Here is a 20,521-nt window from a genome sequence, read left to right on the forward strand (position 1 = left end):
AAGCTCCAACCCATATTCAGTGTGCAAATTAAACGAAAAATTCAAACCTCTTTTGGTTACAGTGTCTATTTACATTACACCTACTACATAATAATAGTTATAATATTAATCCAATGACATTAATAGCCATATTTTGTAAAACAAATGCACTAAAAAATAAAGGAAACTTTCATAATTAGTTTTGTACCAATTTCTATACTTGAAAGAGATAAGCACATGATCTTTTATTCTGACGCAAACTGCATCAAGCTTTTATTTTGGCGGAAAACGTGGTTTACAAACGCCTCTCATTAAATGTCTAGTGGTAATCGTCATCTATGCAGATGTGGAAATAATCTGTAACTGGGTTATGGGTTCCTACACTCATGACATAGTCTTAAGTGTTTTGAAAGTAGGTCTGCTTACCGTGGACTCTACACTTTCTCATCTCTCTCCTGATCCTCCTCACTATCATCATCTGCCACAGGAGCTGATGAAGGTCAGAAAACATATATTTTGACACATAAAGCGTCTGCTTTAACCCCCTGAGGTCGGCTGTATCGCCGGCGATACCAGCTCGCTTTTTTTTTATTAGTGTAAAAGAAACTCATAAATACTCTGTTGACTTTGATTTTCCATAGGAGTTTCATACATCAATCGATTCTGTTAAATGTGTATTATTTTTGTGTATACTCACAATAAAAACAAAGTGTTGTGCTTTTTGCCAAATAAAGAAAAATAAACACGAAGCGAGTTCTGCCTTCTCTCTGCCAGTGAAGTCCATTCTGAAACGCGTCCGAAAATTAACAATAACTCAGCGAATACTCAGTCAAACAGACATACAGACAGACAGGCATGAAGCTTGAATTCTCTTCTTTTAAATGAAGTCATTTATATAAAAAAACAATTATTCTCATCTTGTGAAATCTGTATTAAAAGAGAGCGATTCCAGTCGAGCTCATCTCATCTCATTACGTTATAATCGGCCCCGCCCACGGAGAGCGCGCGCTATTCAAACGCAAATGGCTGAGGCAATCCTGTGAACGCCCCCATCAGCTCGAGAAAACACACACGTTTATTTAGATCATTACTTGTTTACACCGTCTTGCAGCGCTGTGAGGAATAATACTAATCGAAAATGTCCCTCAGAAGTGCGGGTATATCGAGGAGCGAGCTGAGGAATACAAGTAAGTTTTTTCCTTCTCACGTGAATTTCTTCACGTGGGTTTCTGTTTATGAATGAATAAACGGCACAGATGCGCGCTGTTTACCACAGCTGGCAAAGACAGTTTAAATTTAAATCGCGTGTGTGAATGAATGATGATGTTTTAGCAAACTGTATTGCTATACTGAGATAAGTAAACATCGACTGAATGTTGAAATAAAATGTAGGCTATTTGTATAAGCAACGTATTAAACTGCAAATTAACAATATGCCCTAATATTTCATGAAAACAACGTTACAGTCAGACGAAATATGAAAGACAACATTTTGTTTAGTAGATTTGGGTACAGTTTTTACTGTAGAATATACTGCCACATCAAATAAGCTTTTGTTTAGCCATTTCTATATATAAAATACGATTTTTGTCAAAAATAAAGTCATCAACTAAGATGTTAGCTGTTCCAATGTTGGTTATATTCAAACTAATGAATACATAGATAAAATGTAGGGCCTATAATCATTTTTTTTTTACAAAGAAAGAGTACACTTGAAATATTGTTGAAATTGTAATTATTGTTGTAATTGTAACCATTTTAATAAAATAGCAAAACATATTTACAAGATAGATGTAAGCAAAATCTTAAATGGTCAATATAAGTCTTCTTCTAAATATATCTTTTGTCATTGCATTGTGGCTCAGTCAGTGTCACACCTGAGTGAATGGCTCATCATTATGCAGAGTGGGTGTATTCTAAGGTGTAAACCACTCCTCGTTCACGCCCCCTCGCATATTGGCTTTCCAAGCAAAACCTGTTTTACATCAATTTAAATCAATGTATGGTTTTATGTGAACGATAAAGCAAGACTATTTTCACATAATTTTGAAGAAAAAACTATAGGCGACGACATCCATAAGTCAAAAGTCTTATTGCCACATATTTAGTATGTGTTTTGTGGTCTTATTTCAAAAATTTTAATTTTTAGTTTTTTCGATAACCACGCATAAACATTATTCTCTCAAAAATGAAAACATGTACATACATGTGGCTCACATATTATTGTAGTCCTGTTTGTGCTATATAGAGTGAATTTACACCTTTGCCATTAATATGTTTATAAGCAACTGAAAAAAGCACAAATGTCAGGGCATGTCAGAACACCCCCAGGGCCCAAAAAAACGCTCAGACTCCAGAGGGTTAAGGGCCTGGTTCTATTTTTTCACGCTATTTCTCTGCACATTCCTTGCGTTTCTTCTCCATCTCGCAGACTATTTTGATACATACAACTGACACTGCTGCACGCTCGCTCACTCGTTTAAAGTTGTGATTGGGCCAGCCCAGTGTCAATCAAGAAAAGAACCAATGGGCCGCTGATCTACGTGTTTCATGGGCTGGTCTTTGAGAAGAAAAAAACTAACACTGACTTTTTTGGACCAGTGCATTACACCGGCACAAACCCAGCGCCGCCAATTAAGCAAAACAAAACCAAACGAATGGGCCGCCGATGTACAAATTTTATGGGCCGAAAAAAAAAAAAAAATTGTATCTGAGATGAGATGTATCGGCCCAAAAAGCACGTCGGCCCACCGGGAAAATGCCCGGTATGCCCAATGGCCAGTCCAGCCCTGAACCCTGGAGAGCAGAGTTACACTCACTACAACTCACACAACCCTATATATCTCAAAATGGGACTCACCCTTGTTGTCATAAGGTGTACTGAGGTAGTGATTCAAAGAAGAGAATGAAAGCAAATAACACATTTTCAGAGGTTATTCAGATGTCAGGAGTCATCTAAAAAAAAATAGGGGAGAGTGTAGCAGGTTGAAAAATGTATGTATATATGTTAAAAAAAGGACACCCCTTTAAAATTTTGTATTGTTCATAAATGCATGTGCCTTCAACATTCGTTTATTGATGGGTAAATTCATCGTTACATTCTTTGTTGTGGGTAAAGAAAATGTTGCTGTTATTATTGTCTCCTGTAGAGGGCGTTTAGCGCTGTTGAACTAAGGTACTGCACCTGGTGCTTGTAGCTGTGTCCCAAAGTGAAGGCTGCGTCCTTCGAAGGCCGTATTTGAAGACCGATTGCGTCACCGCGGCGAGACGAAACGGCACAGCGGCGCGCCGAAGGACGTCCCAATTCAAAGGCTGCATCCTTGGAAGGTCGCATTTGAAGGCCGATTGCGTCACCGCGGCTCGATGAAGGCTGTCCCAATTCAGTTATGCATCCTTCGAAGGCCGTATTCGAGGGACGGTTGCGTCATCGCGCCGCGACGCAGGCTAAAAGCGACGCCAAATGCACCCTTCTTTCCCCGTGAAAGGAAGGATACAAAAACGGATCCTTAGTGGCCTATCCTACCCCATAAGTCATTGCGCGCCGGTGACGGAAGCATTTTCATTTGAAAAAATGGCGTCCTCGAGTTCGGCCGGTGAGAGAAAATTCACTTTTAAATGTAAGTTTTATGTTTTCATTTACTTAACCCTCTGTGGTCGGAAAACGCGCCCCCGTGTTTTGCTGGATTTTCTTCACATTGTAGCACAATAAACTTAAATTACTCCGTCATTTATGGTTATACAGAAAAAAGAAATATAAAAAAAGAATCTGTGATATTTCTACTTTTGTATGTGTCCACTTACAATCAAATCAAAACATTGTGCTTTTGTAAAATAAAGAAAATAAACAGGGTGTGCGTTCTGCCTCTCCGTCGGGGTGAACTTTTTTTTCTTGAGCACGTCTATAAACTGAAACAAAACTCAGCGAATACTTCTCACACATTTATGAGCCATACACCTTTATACACATTTAAGTGTGTACTTTTAAATGATCGGATTCAAACTGAAAACAAATATTCTCTGTTTAAGTAATTTGTATAAAACCAACAGGATGTCCAGTATCTCAAACGCTTGCTAATTACTTTTAATTCGACACGCCCACTCGCGCAAAAGAGATTCACATGCAAATCTCCACATGGGACGCGAACGCCCTCGTTACCTCAAACACAAAACACCAAAACACTTCACAAGTCTCTGCTTTTCGTCGAGTTTGGAAGACACGTCTGAGCTTACATTGGATTTACATCAGAAGAAGAAGAACGCGATTTGAAGACAAGAAAGATGTAAGGTAAGAAATTCTTACTTATTAGTTTATGGTATTGTTGCATAAACTTCACATTGCAGTTGAACTGTTGCTAGATATATGGTGAATATTATACTATTTAGACCCGTGTTTACTGTTAAATACTGTTTGTGGATATCTGCTCAAACATAGATATGTATAACCATAATGTTTAATATTTTGGAGCGCGCTGTGGGTTTGAATGTATCATATTTTGGAGCGCGCTGTGGGTTTGAGTATCATATTTTGGAGCGCGCTGTGCGTTTGAAAGGAAAAATGCACCAAACATTAGGCTTTATGTTTTTACTATTATCTCATTTCATATCATCATAACGAATGGAAACATTTGAAGTAACATAAGATAATCAATATATTTTTCTCTAGCATTGTTACTGAAATCTTTTGGAAGATTAATAGGCTGCTTTGTAAAATAAAATTATTTTATGCAGTACTGCACATAGCTGATGCCTACAAGGCACAACAAACATGGTGTTCTTTATATTATATATTGTTGGAAACATTGTGTGTGTGTGTGTGTGTGTGTGTGTGTGTATTCTGTGAATTTTAAAAAGCAATTTTAACCAGAAAAATCTCAAATGTATTCCCAAAATCGTGCAGGCCTAGTTTCTCTTGATACCAGTATGTTCACTTTTTTCTTTTCTTTCAGGGACCAGATGCAACATTCACATGAGTCTCTGTACATGAACATGGTAAAGTGAAAATCAAACACCTTGGAAATGAAAGGTATGTACAATGTTTTTAGGAATGGCACAAAGGTCTCTGTCTTTGGATCATTGTTTTCAATGTGCTCTTTTGTCATTTGTATTTTTGGATTGTGTTGTGTTGTAAATAAATCCAAACAATCTAAAAGCCATTCTTTTTTAAATCTCCTCATTCTTTGTGCAAGGTTGCTCTGAATGACAGGGCCTGATCGCTCCTAATAGGGCAGTTAGGGGAGTGTCTTTGTCTTTCTCAGGTGTTAAAAGCTTACGTCTTAGAAATTTTAAATCAATATATTGTCTTATCTGAATGAGCAGTCAGGGTGATTTTCACATAGTTTTGGAGCAAATATTCTAGGCTACGTCATACAATTTTCAAAAGTCTTGTGAAGAAATAATCAGTATGGGTTTCATGGCCTTATTTCAGTGAGAATTTTTTTTTGTATTTTCACAAACCACGCATAAATGTCATTATCTCAAAACTACAAACTTTTACATACATGCTGCTGATATATTATTGTAGCAGAGTTTGTGCTGAATACAGTGTAATTAGACTTTAGCCATGAAAATGTCACTAGTAACAGAAAAAAACACAAATGTCAGAGCATGTCAGAACACCTCCAGGCCCAGAAAACAGCTCAGACCTCAGAGGGTTAAATAGCTAGCGAAACCACAGTCAAAAGCCACAAGTTTTTATTTCTTATAAACTTCATCTTAACTCATTTGTTACCATTGGGTGGCTTTATTTGTCAGGTGGTTAGACGCAAAACTTGTGCTAATTACTTTAATAATTTTCAGGGAGCAAGGAGCAGACCGCTCAGTTTATTAAACTGCGGTCTGAAAACGACCATTTATTCACCGGGGTGAAAAACTCCGCCAGCGTGGCTTGGAGGTAAGACAACACCTACTTGTAAAATTTGCAGTAATCTGTCTCACTTGTGTATTATAATAAATATCATTCACCCTAGAAAACCCACAACAATAAGAAAAGCAGTAGATGATGCAATGGTTTTCACTTTTATGTGTTTTGTAGTGCTGTCATGCAAGTTATGTTTACAAAGGTTTTAACCACATTTGAGTATCCAGAAATATGATTTCTAAACTATTTTGAATGCATGTCCTGATGTGTCTTTTTTCAGTTTTAACAATGCACTAATGTTAATATTTCATTTGCACCCCTGTGTTATAATTTTTCATAAGTACCCTTTTCTGCTTTTTTAGAGCAATTCTGGAGAAAATGGGCCTGCTGGGGAAGGTAACCCCCATGCAGGCAAAAAAAAAATGGGACAACTTAAAAACAAAATACAAAGTAAGAAAGTTAATACACACATCTTTTCTGAAATGTATTGTGCTGTTGTTGTTAACAAGCCATGGTTAATTTGTTCTGCCTTAGGATTGCAAGTATCCTGGGACAGGAGAGGGAGTGGGTGGGAAACCCACTGCTGAAACGTGGCCCTGGTTTGTCCTCATGGATGAGGTGTTGGGGCAGAGGCATTCTACCAATCCCCCTGTCCTTATCGCCTCAATCCGTGAGGACACACCAGGGCCAAGTTCAGCAGTGGGTGGCCACAGTGAGGAGGAGCCAGCACCAGCACCACCAGCACCCGTAGCACCAGCACCCGTAGCAGCAGCACCAGCACCACCACCAGCAGCAGCACCCGCACCACCAGCACCCGTAGCACCAGCAGAAGCACCCGCACCACCACGAGCACGGAGAAAGCGGGACTATGAGGAGGAGATGCTGGACCTCATTAGAGAGGACATGGCTCTGCAAAGGGAGGCAGAGGAGAGGAGAGCTCGAGAGAGCAGGGACAGGATGGACAGGCTGTTTGCGCTTCTTGAGCGCATGGTGGAGAAATATATATATATTTTTTTTTTATGTATATAAAAGAGGATTTTTAATTTAAATTAAATGGAAAGAGGAAACTTAAGTTTTGTACAGTTTATTTTTGTAATCTAAGTTATATTAAATGATGTATTTTTTTCCAAACTTGTGTACAGTTTATTTAAAATGAATAATAAACATTACTTTTGTTCCATTTCTGTGCATTGTTTATTTTTTAAGTAACTTGATGTGTTGGGATATGAAATAAAAAGGAACCGTTCTTGACATTGCTTATTTTTTTTAATGACAGGTTTGACAGGCAATATTTTATACAATAATAACATTTGGAAAAATAAATTATATAGATAAATAACGTTTTATAAATAATAAATAACCATTTACAACATAACTTAAATATCATCTGACAACATAATTTAAATGAACAGTACATAAATTAAGATTTCAGCTGAGCAGGGAGACCCTGGTGGTGCCGCTGGACCCCGGTGGGCTCCACAATAGAGACGCTGGCAAGGCCTCTCTGCCGGTGAGTGGGACATCATCTAGGATGGTCTCCAGAGTGTTTGACTGCATAATTTCCACTGTCCACTGCATTGTCTAACAACGGGTTTGCAGGGCTGACTCAATCGACGGCTGCCATCTCACTGAATCATTTCAAAAAGAGGGAAGAATAAAATAAATTCTCATCCTCAAATCAAAGCATCAAAAATTTCAACATTTAAACCCATTCTATGGACATACATTTTTGGTTTTGGCCATTATAGCTTTAAAGTTCTGACTTGCCTGTTACAAGTAATCATGGTCAATGGGAACCTCCTCCAGGGCAGACACCTCTGCAGACAGCTGGTCACGCCAGGGAGCACCACTGACTGTCTCCAAAACATGCTCCCCCTCATCCTCCGCATCATCCTCCTCATGCTCATCCTCCGGGGCTATGATGTCACCAACCCCAAGGCAGATGTTGTGGAGGATGGCACAGGCTGTGATGACCTGAAATGAAAAAAAAAAAAAAAAAAAAATGATATGGTCTGGAAGAAAGAAGTTAATTATGTTTTTTGCAAATGTATTTTTCATTTAACTTACATGAGGTACAAAGGTGTGGTGCACCTCCAGCGCTTTCAGGAAGATGGATCGGAACCTGGTCTTCATCATCCCAAAAGCACGCTCTATAATGGAGCGTGCCCTGGAATGATGGAGATTAAAGCACTGGGCTCCCACACCTCGTACTGGCCTCTTGTAGGGAGTGATGGGGGGGAGTGTGTGTTGGAGACATGGGTACCCTCCGTCTGCGAGGATGAAGTGCCCTGGAGGAGGGTACATTGACCTCCTGTACAGTGGGCTGTACCGGAGCACTCGTGCGTCATGCACTGACCCGGGCCAGCCCACGTAGGTGTCAATGAAGCGGCCCGGATGGTCACAAACAGCCTGCAGGATGATGGAAGGGAACAGTTTCCTGTTCCTGTAGCATTGACCATCAGGACCGCTTGGAGGCTTGATGCGGACATGGCAGCCGTCGATTGCTCCAGCAGCGTTCAGGAAAGCTCTGTGTCTGGCCAGCCCTGCAAACCCACGGCAAACTGCCTCCAGGTCTTCTGGGGTGTTGGGGAACCGAATGACCTGGTGGCGGATGGCCACCACCTCCTCAGCGACCCAGTGGACAATGCGGTGGACAGTGGAACGAGGCATATCAAATGCTCTGGAGACGACCCTATAGGATGTAACACACGCCAGCCAGAAAAGAAATACCAGGGTCTCTATTGTGGAACCCCATCCGTGTTGCCGGTCACTTCTCAACAGGTCCAGCAGCACTCTCAGGGCCTCCATGCTCAGCCGAAAATCAGGTCGTGTGTCACGGTCATTAAAAAACCCATCCAGCACTGGCACGCTCAGGTTTATCCTGCAGTACAGGGGTGTGGTCTGATTTAGGGAAACAAACAAAGAGAGATTGTTTAAAGTTGTGACAATGTAATTGTTGGAAGATATAGTGATACTTAAACTACTTTTAATAAGTATTAATGGCACATTGGGGAAATTTTAGTAGTTATATTTAAAACCTTACTTATGTACAAGTGTTATCTTGCATACTTGTATTTAATTTACTTAAGATATGAAGAGTAAAAGAACAGTTAAGTATTCTGCATAAAAAACTGTTTGTCAGGGTTTTTAGATATTTTGTTGCATTCATATTACTGCTTGGCTATGTGTATGTTGCATTTTAATTCTGAATATGTTGAAGGTAGTTATATTTTAATTTATTGTTGAATAGTTTACTATAGAACAAGTTATCATATTGTAAAATACCATGGTTTTGTAGTGTTGCTGTCCTGTGAAAGAGAAAAAAACCCCTCATTACTTCACATTTGTATGTGAATACTTAACGAATGTACTTGCTTACAGTCAACCACAGGTTATTTTGAAAATGAAACGAGCACAATTTTAAGGAAATGTTGCTATACAGATGCATGCCATATAAAAGGCTGCATCCGAAGGCGAGCGGGAGTAGCCTACCTATATATATATATATATATTAAACAGGTATATTTCACTGAATTTATTTAAGAAGTATATTTCACTGTTTATTTATTGTTTTGTGTTTTATGCTTCGACTGCGTTAAAACAAAGCACGCTGGAAACATGCCTGAATAAGATCACCATGATCAAGAGAATAAAACTACATAAAAAATTGCATCTTCGTAAGGTAACTTAGCCTATAACTAAACATTTGAACAGCTTTATGTGTATTTTGTATTTTCATAAGTAGCCTATCATAACATGACTCAAGTACAGTCTCAACTTGTGTACTCCAGCAATTAAGGACGCAACTTCTGAATTGGGATGCAGCAAACCAGTTTACTTTACCTGGCCACGGTCTTGACAAAGCCGGAGATACATCACCCGGCGGCGCCGCCTGGGATGAAACATCCCCACCATCTCCTCCAGTAAAACATAAAATAAGAAAAATAAAATTATGTAGTCTTGCTCCATTTTTATTTTTAATTGATGCCGCGTATGATGGCAGCTCTCCTATCGCAGCGTTGCTAGGCGACAGCATAATGGGGAACACCTGGTGGCAATTACAATCCTACGAAGGCTAGACTCAGAGCGTCCTTCTACAGCAGGGAAGGCTGGGTAGGCTGGGTCCTTCGACGGCTGGGAAGGCTGGGTCCTTAGAAGGACGTAGCCTTCACTTTGGGACACAGCTTTAGAGTTAATTAAACTTTGCCGGAGCTTCCAGCCAGTACTCCTGTCTCACAGCGTTTCATTTATCATTCTACAGGTGAGCAAAAATGATTCTAAAACTGGTCGAAACTGATGTTAAAAACTGTGTTTCAAACATGTATATGTTGATTTTTGGTAAGTTACTGAGAAAGACTGTTAGTTTTGTTAATACGCATGCAGTAGTAATGAGTCAAATATCAGATTACACACGAGTGACAAATATGTGAATTTAAAGCGAAATGAGAGAAAATACTCATGTGGAAAGAGTTTAGGAATGTTTATAAAGTGTTTTATATGTTGATTGTAATTGGATGATAAAGTTCAAGCGATTTAAATGTACATTTGCCAGTGGAGTTATCTCGAGCCAAATGTGTGAACTGGAGCCAAAATGGCGGCTTGCATGTAAAACATGAGGTTAGTGTGAAGCCAAATGCGAGATTCATTTATGTGACAGTGTGAAAATGGAATTACTGTTCATGACGATGTGAAAACATGTGAAAACAGGAGCAGGTCAATGTATTGTGATTGATTATAATGTGTTGCAGAACAAGTCAAGTATAGACAAAAGTAATTTCGGAAAAGCCTTTATTGAAAAGTTATTTTCTTTAAATGGAATGTGTTACAGAGAAACAAGTAATTGTTGTTCTGTAAAGTTACATATGTTAATGTTGTGAATACATTGAGAGCTAAGAAAAACGAGAGAGTTAATTAAACTTTGCCGGAGCTTACAGCCAGTACTCTTGTCTCACAGCGTTTCATTTATCATTCTACAGAGCCGGCAGAAGTGGTTAATTCACCTCACCCATTCAGGCTTCCCAGCCCTGATGCGGGTAACAATTACTTAATCCAAGATGTGCATTTCTCTGTATATATAATTAATACTTTAATTGTGATCATTAAAATAATTGAATATTAAATATTAAGTGGCCAATTTTTGCTCATTTATTAAAAGTATTTATATATAATATATATATAGCACCCCCTCAGCACACGTTAAAAAATTATCTGGCGCCGCTGTTGTGCCGAATTTCGACTCCCTGCCAGAATCTGACTCCCCTCGCGTGCACGCGCAATGACGTCACTACACTAGTCGCCGAATTTCGACTCCCTGCCAGAATCTAACTCCCCCTCGCGTGCACGCGCAATGACATCAACACACTAGTCGCCGAATTTCGACTTCCTGCCAGAATCACACCATCACTTTCTGGAAAGATTTGTCCCGATATATTACTATTAAACTTTTTGCTGATTTTTCTTTGCTGTGGAAGGATGTACTGTTTGGTTTCCATGATAATAAAAGTAAAAAACAGAAAGAAATATACCTAATTAATCTATTGATCATTTTAGGGAAATATCATATTCACAAAGCGAAATTTAGCAATTCTAAACCTTCTTTTTTTGCTTTTGGTAAGGAGACGGAACAGTACATTAAATCCATCCATGATTCAAAAAATAAGAAGGCTGCTAAAACCATTCAGTTATGCTCTATCTTTAATGTATTTATTTGAAACTCTCCCTGGCTCGACTCTTGTTTTTTTTCTCTCTCTCTCTGTATTAATGACTCTTTTTGTGTTCTTACTTCTGTATCGCAATGATTTAATAAAGATAAAAAAAAAAACTCCCTGCTAGAATCTAACTCCCCTCGCGTGCACGCGCAATGACGTCAACACACTAGTCGCCGAATTTCGACTCCCTGCCAGAATCTGACTCCCCTCGTTTTGTAAATGCTTAGGCATGAAAGTTTACTTTTCTGAATAATATTTAGTCTTTTTTTTATTTTGATATAAAAAGATTCCCACCTTTATTGTTACTCTTTGTTTGATTATGGGTAAATACCATAAACAAAAATGGGCTAAAGGAAAATCCAACTTTTTGTTATTTCAGATAGATTTATGACAAATTATATTGAGTTACTAGGCCTACTTGGATTCAGTAAATAGTAAAACAAAACGCACTAGGTCTCTATGTGAAGCTTTTATGCTATTTATATGATGATCTCATACCTGTTCCTTTTTCTGTTTATATCATTTTATTTTTTTCTCTCTTTCTTTTACTTGTAGGCTATTATTATTTTATACTGTATATGCTCTTTTACTATTTGTTGTTGATTTAATTTGTTCTACATTTGCATATGTGTTAGACTATTGCCATGTTTATTATTTGTAATTTGATTGGAATTTAATAAAAAAAGTAAAAAACAAAATCCTTGACTGTTCATCTATAGTTTCCACACCTGTAATTCCTGTCTGCATTTAGTGTGTGTGTGTGTGTGTGTGTGTGTGTGTGTGTGTGTGTGTGTGTGTGTGTGTGTGCAAATTAATAAATAACAAATGAATATAAATAGGAAGTGAAACTGATAAAAACATAACCTGTTTATTAGATCTAATGGCTGCGAGGAAGGGGGGGAGGGGGGGAGGGGGAGGGGAGGGGGAGGGGGGAGGGGGAGGGGAGGGGGGAGGGGGAGGGGAGGGGAGGGGGAGGGGGGGGGGGGCAGCATAAATTATAACCATATGTATTTATGCAGTGACACACATAAAATCACTAGAATTTTTAAACACAGCACCTGCCGAATTTATACTCCCCCTCCAATGTCAGCTTTGCAAGAGAAAACACATGAAACTCATTCTGATGACACCTTTGTCCATGGAGGATCCTCTGCAGAAAAGCACAAGTCTTTTATGTAGATTTAGGGCGTTTTTCCACTGGGTTCGTTTGCTGCGGTCCGAACCCGAGTGCGCTAGTTCCCGGCGCCTCCCGCAGCGTTGGTCTGGTTTCACACTCAATTAATTGTATCGAACCCAGGTGCGTTTGCAGTGATCTTACGTCATCGCAAACGCAATCAAACAATGATATCGACAGTGATACGCATGCGCGGGATACTATACTTCCTGAACAAGCGCGCACCCGAGTCCGTGTTGCTTGCACATTAACGCGAACCGCACCACGGTTCGGGAGCAACCGAGCTCAGACCACCTCCTCCAGCTAGTCTCGGGTTCGGTACTCTAGTGCGCACCTGGGTCCGATGACAGCGTTCACATTAACGATTTTTCATGCGAACCGTGCCCCGGTCCGCACTAAACTGCCAGTGTGAAAGCGCCCTTAAGCAGCACCTACCAAAACCATACTCCCTCTCCAATGTGTTACATTAACACACACAATTATACTGCAACTTAATGAAACTGAGCATTTTCACTGGACTACTTCTAAATTGTTTATATGATTATTTGTACTTATATATTTTTCTTTATCTTTCACTCTATTATCTTACCTAACAGATGTCTGATTCATCTGAATTAATCTTATTATTACTGATATCATCCCTTGATTATCTGCTACTATTGGAAACATTAGTACACAAAGACAAATTCATTGTACATGCAAACCCAAGGTACTTGGCAATTAAATTAAAGTGATTCTGATTTTGATTATTTAATTATTTGATTATTTTGTAATTGAAGAGCACCTGCATCTGCTTCAATAGGAAAGCTTTTAAGGGCGGAGGAGAGATCATCCTTCTGGTCAACATACTATAAGGTGTGCTTAGCTATTGTGTATGTTGGGTTGGTTCGTTGATTGACATGGACCCTTCCATTTATAGACAAATTACAAATTACAAGAGCACTGGAAAGTATCCTGATGGATTCACAAAGACAGAAAAAAACACTTTCCGAAAAAGAGCAAACACATTTGACATTGAGGGTAAGATTGATTTGATAGTAATATAGGTGTCGGGTGAAGTGTAAGTCACATTAGTGTCAGTGAGGGTAATTTACAAAAGTCAAATAGATTTTTTCTCCTAGATGGTGAACTGCTTTACAAACGCCACAAAGGCACTCCAACTGAATTAAAAGCAAAAGTTGTTTGTGGAGCAGAACAGGCAGATCAAATATTCAAAGACTTCCATGCCAGCCATGGAGCTCATACTGGCCAAAAGAAGACCAGAGATGCCATCAGCAGAAGATTCTATTGGCCTGGCATGTCAGATGATATTGACACATGGGTAACGCATCTACTGACATTTTCAAAGTATCATTGTATGTTATATTGTAGAAGTTTACTTCACAGTACTTTAATATTTTATGTTATGATGTTGATTCCAGGACTGTTTAATCATGTATTTACTGATGTCCAGTTGAAGTGGATTCATATGTACTGCATTATTTGTATTCTTTTTATTTATTTATTTACTATTTAAATGTTGTATGCTTTGGCAAGGTGGCGCAGTGTGGACCATGCCAGGCCAGCAGATCCTCAATAAAAAAGGAGACTGAGTACACGCCTATTGTGGTATGCTTTTTTTCTTTTCTATCACAACCCTAAACTAATTATGAATAATACAGCATAAAGAAGCTACAGAAATAAGCTCTATATATGTACATGCAGATTAAACAGAAAATTTAATATTGAAATATGAGAATTTTAAAAGACAAACTGTAGGCCTAATGATGTTGATAATGCTCAAAATATTACTAAAGTTTGGTATATGGATTAATGTTGGTTTCTTGTCATTTTTACTAGGTTACACAACCATTTGAATTGGTTGGCATGGACCTGATAGGCAAGCTCACACTTACGAATAATGGAAACCAGTACATCTGCGTTATGATTGACTACCTTACAAAGTGGCCCCAGGCATACCCACTGAAAACAAAAAAAGCGCAAGAAGTCACAGACTGTTTACTCAAATTTGTGTATCAGTTTGAGGCCCCTCAAAGGGTACTCACCGACCAAGGGAAAGAGTTTGTCAATGAGGTTAGTTTACATGCAAACATTTACATAAATGCACTGATCTCATGAAGTGTTGGCCTTGTCCCTTTAAACATATTTCTTTTATAATTGCAGCTCAATGCACATGTCTGCAAGGTGCTGAATATTGAAAGGTCCCTCTGTGCCCCATACCACCCGCAGACCAATGGACTCGTGGAAAGAATGAATGGAACGATTCAGAGGTGGGTTTTAAATATTGTATACTGATTGTAATTAAAAGTTGCCAATGGGGTTGTTGCCCTTCTTTGGCTGCTGCATAAGTCAGCTGTGTACATTGCTGTAGTTTAGCAGATGAAGAATGGTATTAAGGTAATGTGTTTGATTCCCAGGACGCACACTGGAGGTCAGCTTAGTTCCAACATGGAATGGCATATCTAAGACTCATTCTAAGTCAATGTATTTATAATGTTTTAGATTTATGCATTTATAATAGAACGCATTTACAATTTATAAAATCAAAGAGCATGGTGCAAAAGTTAAATGTTTTAAAATTGAAAGGTTGTCATATGTAACAATATACTGTATTTATATACAGAGCTCTCTGCAAACTGGTGAAAGACCAGCCAAAAGACTGGGACAGGCACCTGGATGCAGTCATGTTTGGTTTACGAACAAAAGTTCAAATGACAACCAAATACTCACCTTTTTTTTTTATGTTTGGGAGAGAGGCACGTTATCCCTCTCAAATTGCAGAGCACTACAGGGTAACTGGAGTTTTTTTTTTTCACTTTTTAAACAGATATGTTAACGATCACTTACATGTTTCAATATAATAACCAAGATAAGAACTTTCTTTTCAGATTGACAAGACTGTGGAGGACACGGTGTCCACTGAGGAGGTTACAGAGTCCAGTCTTAATTTAAGTAAAATTTTAACAGATGTTAAGGGGAACATTAGAAAAAGCCATGAAACTGTAAAAAAAAGACTGAAGCAACCCCTCACAACATTCAAAGTTGGGGACAAGGTGTGGAGGAGAAACATCAGAGCTGAACAACGGAAAGGGGGGAAACTTGAATCAAATTACCTTGGGCCATTTACAATCACTTGGTTGGAAGGCAAAAGTGCCGATCTAGAAAATGCCAGGGGTGTGACTTTCCCCAAAATTAACATTGATCACTTGAAGCACCATACTGATGAACTACCCAGAGTTTCCCAAAGATTGCAAAAGCCTTCCAACCCATCTGCAGTTCCTGTCACCACAGACTCCACTGTCTGCTCCTCCCTGTCAAGTCCCTCTCCTGTTGCTCCAGCCTCCACTGTCTGCTCCTCCCTGTCAAGTCCCTCTCCTGTTGCTCCAGCCTCCACACCAGCCCCAGCATTTTCAGACTCCACAATTGACATCGACCAATGTATGTATATAGTGAAATGAGATCCATCTTAATTTTTTGTAGAATTAGTTTTTTGTCGATATGGGTTTGTCTTACCATAAGTGAAAAACAAAATGATGTAAGACCAACATTTGTTTTCTCTTGCCTTTCATATTCAATATCATAAAATGTACAGAGGAAGACCAATGCTTCTCTATATTTTACATTTTATAGGTGTGAGAGAAGCCTGGGAAGGAAAGAATGTTTATGTCCTTCTCTCAAAATTGGGGCCATTTAAAATTTTCTTTGAAGACATTCGGAAAACTGCTCCCTCTCTACAAATTGAAAGTGAGGTTAGTCTTAGCTGTTTCATGGGTCTGCTATTCATATTTGTACTTGGTGCAATGCCTTTATTGCATCCACATAAATTGTTCCAAAGCATTAAATGTAAAATGTATCTAGTCAAGTCACCTTCATTTATATAGAGCGTTTAACAATTGTTTCAAAGCAGCTTTACAGTGATAATAGGAAATTACAGTAACCGAGATTGTTTTGGCTTTACAGCAGCTCTAGAATAAAGTTATTGTCCAGCTAAAGTTAGTTTTGATTAATCCACTTCTATTAAAAAGATCATCAAAATATACTATTTATTTACTGTCTATTACTGTGTGTTATCCTATTTTACCTGAAATGGATAATCTTTCCGTAAGGTCATGAACGCCTATATGTACTATCTAGTAAAAAAATTTAATAGGGAGACAACAGAAAGGGCTGCAGCAATTGATTCATTTGAAATGACGCGCATTTGGGAAGGGGAAACGGCAAAAGTGAAGGTTGGTGGATTTCTTTGTTTAATTACACTCTCAAATCTTCAATGTAACTTTTACACATTTCAGAACTACATGTAAGATTACAACTGTTTAAATTTTAGATGGATCCAAAGCTGTACCAATATATATTTGGGATCATCAATGACTGTCATCACTGGACTTTGTTGGTAATATTTTATAGTTCTAAAATCCATTGTGGGTAGCAACTTGGAAACTTTATATATTATATATACAGCTTAAACCATAACCTATAATACAACATCTAATGTGTGAGTAGGTGGGACTTTTTTGTTGATTTTGTAAAAAACAAAAACATTTGTAATATTCCAATTATTAAGGTTATGATCCCAAAGGAACAGCGGGTTCTGTATTTGGATCCTCTTGGGGAGAGGCAACATGACCTTAAAAGATGCCAAGAAGTGACAAGGTAATTACACCTTTTAAACAAGTCAGATGATGGGGCAAATTATCAATGAATGTTGAATGGAAAAAAATTGTTCTGGTCTGAGCTTTTTCTATTGATTACAGGTCATTCATGAATGATAAAGGCATCCATGTGTCCACGTGGGCATGTGACACACTGCCACACCCACACCAAAAGGACAGCAGTTCCTGTGGGGCCTTTGTCCTAAAAGTAAGAATTATGGAATTGGCTAAGAGTACTGATTAAAAAGACAGTAGTCCATAATGAATGGCATAAAAATCAGTTCAAACTCCAGCGTTAATATGCTGACCACATTCACCATTCACTGACAGTTACACAGTAAGATTTACATAGTGTTCTTTCTTAATTAATGTCAGTATATTGTCTGCAATATTTGATACCAACACAGCTGATTGTCTTTATTACAATGAAATTGTTCTAATTGTTTATTTTTAGTTTGCTGAATGTATGCTGGACAAAAAGCCAGTCCTGTTTTCAACAAGCACAACAAGTGTGACTTCCATAAGATTGGCCATAGCTACTTGCCTCCTACAAAACACAGGTAAGTGTGGAATACTATCACATTGCCAAAAAATCCAAATATTCAGACTGTCTATTTAAAGTAGTCTATTCAGGAGCCTTTTTAAAGTAATTGTGAGGTTTGGCCTTGTGTCATATTATATTGGCTCTTCTCCCCTGTCATTGTCATAGATGATCTAAAAGATCTGTGCTTTCTCTGTGGGGAGGAAGAAAGTCCTGACAATGGCACTGACTGGGTGGGTACTCTAACTGTACTTTTTATTCTATCCTTTTTTTGTTGTTGAAAAGAGTAGTCTTTAAGTACACCATATTTATTTTTTCATCATAATGGATGTTAAAATATAATTGTGGTGCATACTAATATTCACTTTGTCCCTATGTTAAGATTGGCTGTGATGTGTGCCCTCGGTGGTACCACTGTGACTGCGCAAAAACATCAATGGAAGTTACCAACTACTTGTGTCCAGCTTGTATTAAATAAATGTATTTATTTTCAAGTGCTGAGCAGTAGGTTCTCTCTTTTTTATTGTTTAGTTTGTAATCCTATTTAACTTTTTATTCTCCAACTTATGCGTTTTTGAGCAGCTCATTGGAGACCACAATTCAAAAGACACCAACTTTGCACATACAATAATTTTTATTTTATTTTCTGTACACATGTAATATATATGCACATAAAATATGTACATTTATGCACACATGTACATATTTTATGTACACATGTACATAAAAGGGGGACCAACAGTGAATGCAATGAAATTACGTTCATTGTTTTTATTATTATTATTTGCTCCTTCCTGAATTATGTTACAGTTATAGGCGTTTTACATGCATTTCTGTTTTTTTTATCACTGAAATGCAGTTAATCATCCTGAAAACAGAAAGTGTGCACCATCATAAAATACATTTAAAGTTGTAGGTAAATGTTCAAACGGACAACAAGTGTTATGTCCACTTCAGATGACTAGCCACCCAGTTATACTGGCAAATTTCAGCCAGAATGAACTGAAAGTGCCTATCACAATACAATATCAAGTGTAAAACAGATAAATTATTTTAGCATCCATAGTAAGAGGTGTAACCAACATGAGTTTCATGTGTCTTTGTTTGCAAACCTGAAAATGAGGGAAGTATGATTTATATAATTTGCTTACACCTGTGCTTTGGACAGGAAAATAATTCCGGGGTTTGATTTAAATAAATGAATTAAGTAGAACTTATTGCACATGGTATTATTCATATTCCATATTCATATTTGACTTGGTAAGTTTAGTGCACTTAAACATAATGTCCTGTATGCCAGTGATCAATTTCGCAATGCTACCTGGAAAGCACTGATAATAAACACCTGTAAAAAAAAAAAAAAAAAAAACCTTTAAGTAACACAAACAGACGAAAAATACAACAGTCGCACCGACGTCATTGCGCATGCACGCGAGGGGGAGTTAGATTCTGGAAGGGAGTCGAAATTCGGCGACTAGTGTGTTGACGTCATTGCGCGTGCACGCGAGGGGAGTCAGATTCTGGCAGGGAGTCGAAATTCGGCACAACACCGCCCCTGGTTATAACGGCCCACGTATTAAAAATGATTGGGTCTAAATTGGGCTCGGCCTCATAATTACAGTTAATGTGTCGGGCCGGGCTCGGACACAACGGGCTCAGGTAGGGTCGGGCTTGATTTTTTTGGGCCCAGTCTAAACTCTACTCCTCATTATTCAAGCAAGTTGTTTGGGCTTGTTGAGGCTCTCTGATAGCGGTATCTTCAGGCTAACGTAAACCGGAAGTTCGTTACCGGCTTGTTCTACGTTGCCATAGCGATCACGGGAAAGGTCAGAGTTCGGGAAAGTCGTGGATACATCCCTCAAGCACATCTTTCCTCACAGCTCTGGTCAGCACGTCTTCTCCACGCAGCATCAGATTCAGCAGCGCAGGGTTTACTGTAGACTCACGCAGGAGGAGTGTCCACAGCCAGGTAAAAGTACATATTTACCGTGTTTGCGAGTACTTTTAGAAGAAGCAGTCGAGCAACAGAAGAGCACAGCAGATTGTAAGTGTTTTCTTTTGTTTTCTCATTAGATTTTAGCGCGGTTTGCCATTGCTAGGAAACATTGTTTTGTTTGCAGTGTTTAAGGTGGCACACTCTCAGCAGCACTAACGTTAGACGAGGCTTAGTGTTTTGATCGATCGTGTGGTGTATAGATACTTTTGTCATGAGCTTGTTGGTCTTAAAACTTAAAGGGGTCATGAGCTGGCTTTTTAAAATAAAATATATTGTTGTCTGAGGTCAACTTATGACGTTCGCTTTGTTTTTACATTCAAAAACATCAGTTAATAGGCTGTTTTCTACCCTGGTTTTGAGCCTAGCTCCTGAAACGCTCGTTTTTGATTTAATAACAGTTTGATAAGTTTTGCATATTATAATGAGTTTCATGTAATGCTTAAATCAGTGGGCGGGGCTAAACGGGCAGTGTTGAAGTAGGCGTTGCTCTTCTTCTGAGAAGGCGGGGTTTGATACCCTTTGACCCCCACTGTGAAAAACCTGTCGTTCGCTGTGCCTGCTGTCAATAACAGCTTTTATTGGACTAAAGCTGAGTTAACACTAAAAGAGACTGT

At 38.6% G+C, this 20,521-nt stretch overlaps 3 protein-coding genes across 3 annotated transcripts; 2 read left to right on the forward strand and 1 right to left on the reverse strand.

Moving 5' to 3' along the window:
* Window positions 1–5,653: 5,653 nt before the first annotated feature.
* LOC309496452 (uncharacterized protein) lies at window positions 5,654–7,421 on the forward strand (the record flags this gene model as incomplete). Its single annotated transcript, XM_082166442.1, has 3 exons — window positions 5,654–6,286; window positions 6,371–6,826; window positions 7,269–7,421. The coding sequence occupies exons 1-3, from the start codon at window positions 6,215–6,217 to the stop codon at window positions 7,419–7,421; spliced, it is 681 nt and encodes a 226-aa protein (XP_082022568.1). The 5' UTR covers window positions 5,654–6,214.
* Window positions 7,023–9,751, reverse strand: LOC309496453 (putative nuclease HARBI1; the record flags this gene model as incomplete). The annotated part of the gene is made up of 4 exons (XM_082166443.1): window positions 7,023–7,464; window positions 7,604–7,810; window positions 7,904–8,737; window positions 9,680–9,751. 3 exons carry the CDS (start codon window positions 9,749–9,751, stop codon window positions 7,607–7,609), a joined length of 1,110 nt encoding a protein of 369 aa, XP_082022569.1. The 3' UTR covers window positions 7,023–7,464; window positions 7,604–7,606.
* Window positions 9,752–17,280: 7,529 nt separating this feature from the next.
* On the forward strand, window positions 17,281–18,389 carry LOC309496454 (uncharacterized protein; the record flags this gene model as incomplete). Its single annotated transcript, XM_082166444.1, has 5 exons — window positions 17,281–17,371; window positions 17,473–17,578; window positions 17,825–17,930; window positions 18,080–18,144; window positions 18,294–18,389. Exons 1-5 carry the CDS (start codon window positions 17,286–17,288, stop codon window positions 18,387–18,389), a joined length of 459 nt encoding a protein of 152 aa, XP_082022570.1. The 5' UTR covers window positions 17,281–17,285.
* Window positions 18,390–20,521: the final 2,132 nt, after the last annotated feature.

This window comes from Leuciscus leuciscus (assembly GCF_965113295.1).
Source record: "Leuciscus leuciscus genome assembly, chromosome: 4".
NCBI lineage: Eukaryota > Metazoa > Chordata > Actinopteri > Cypriniformes > Leuciscidae > Leuciscus > Leuciscus leuciscus.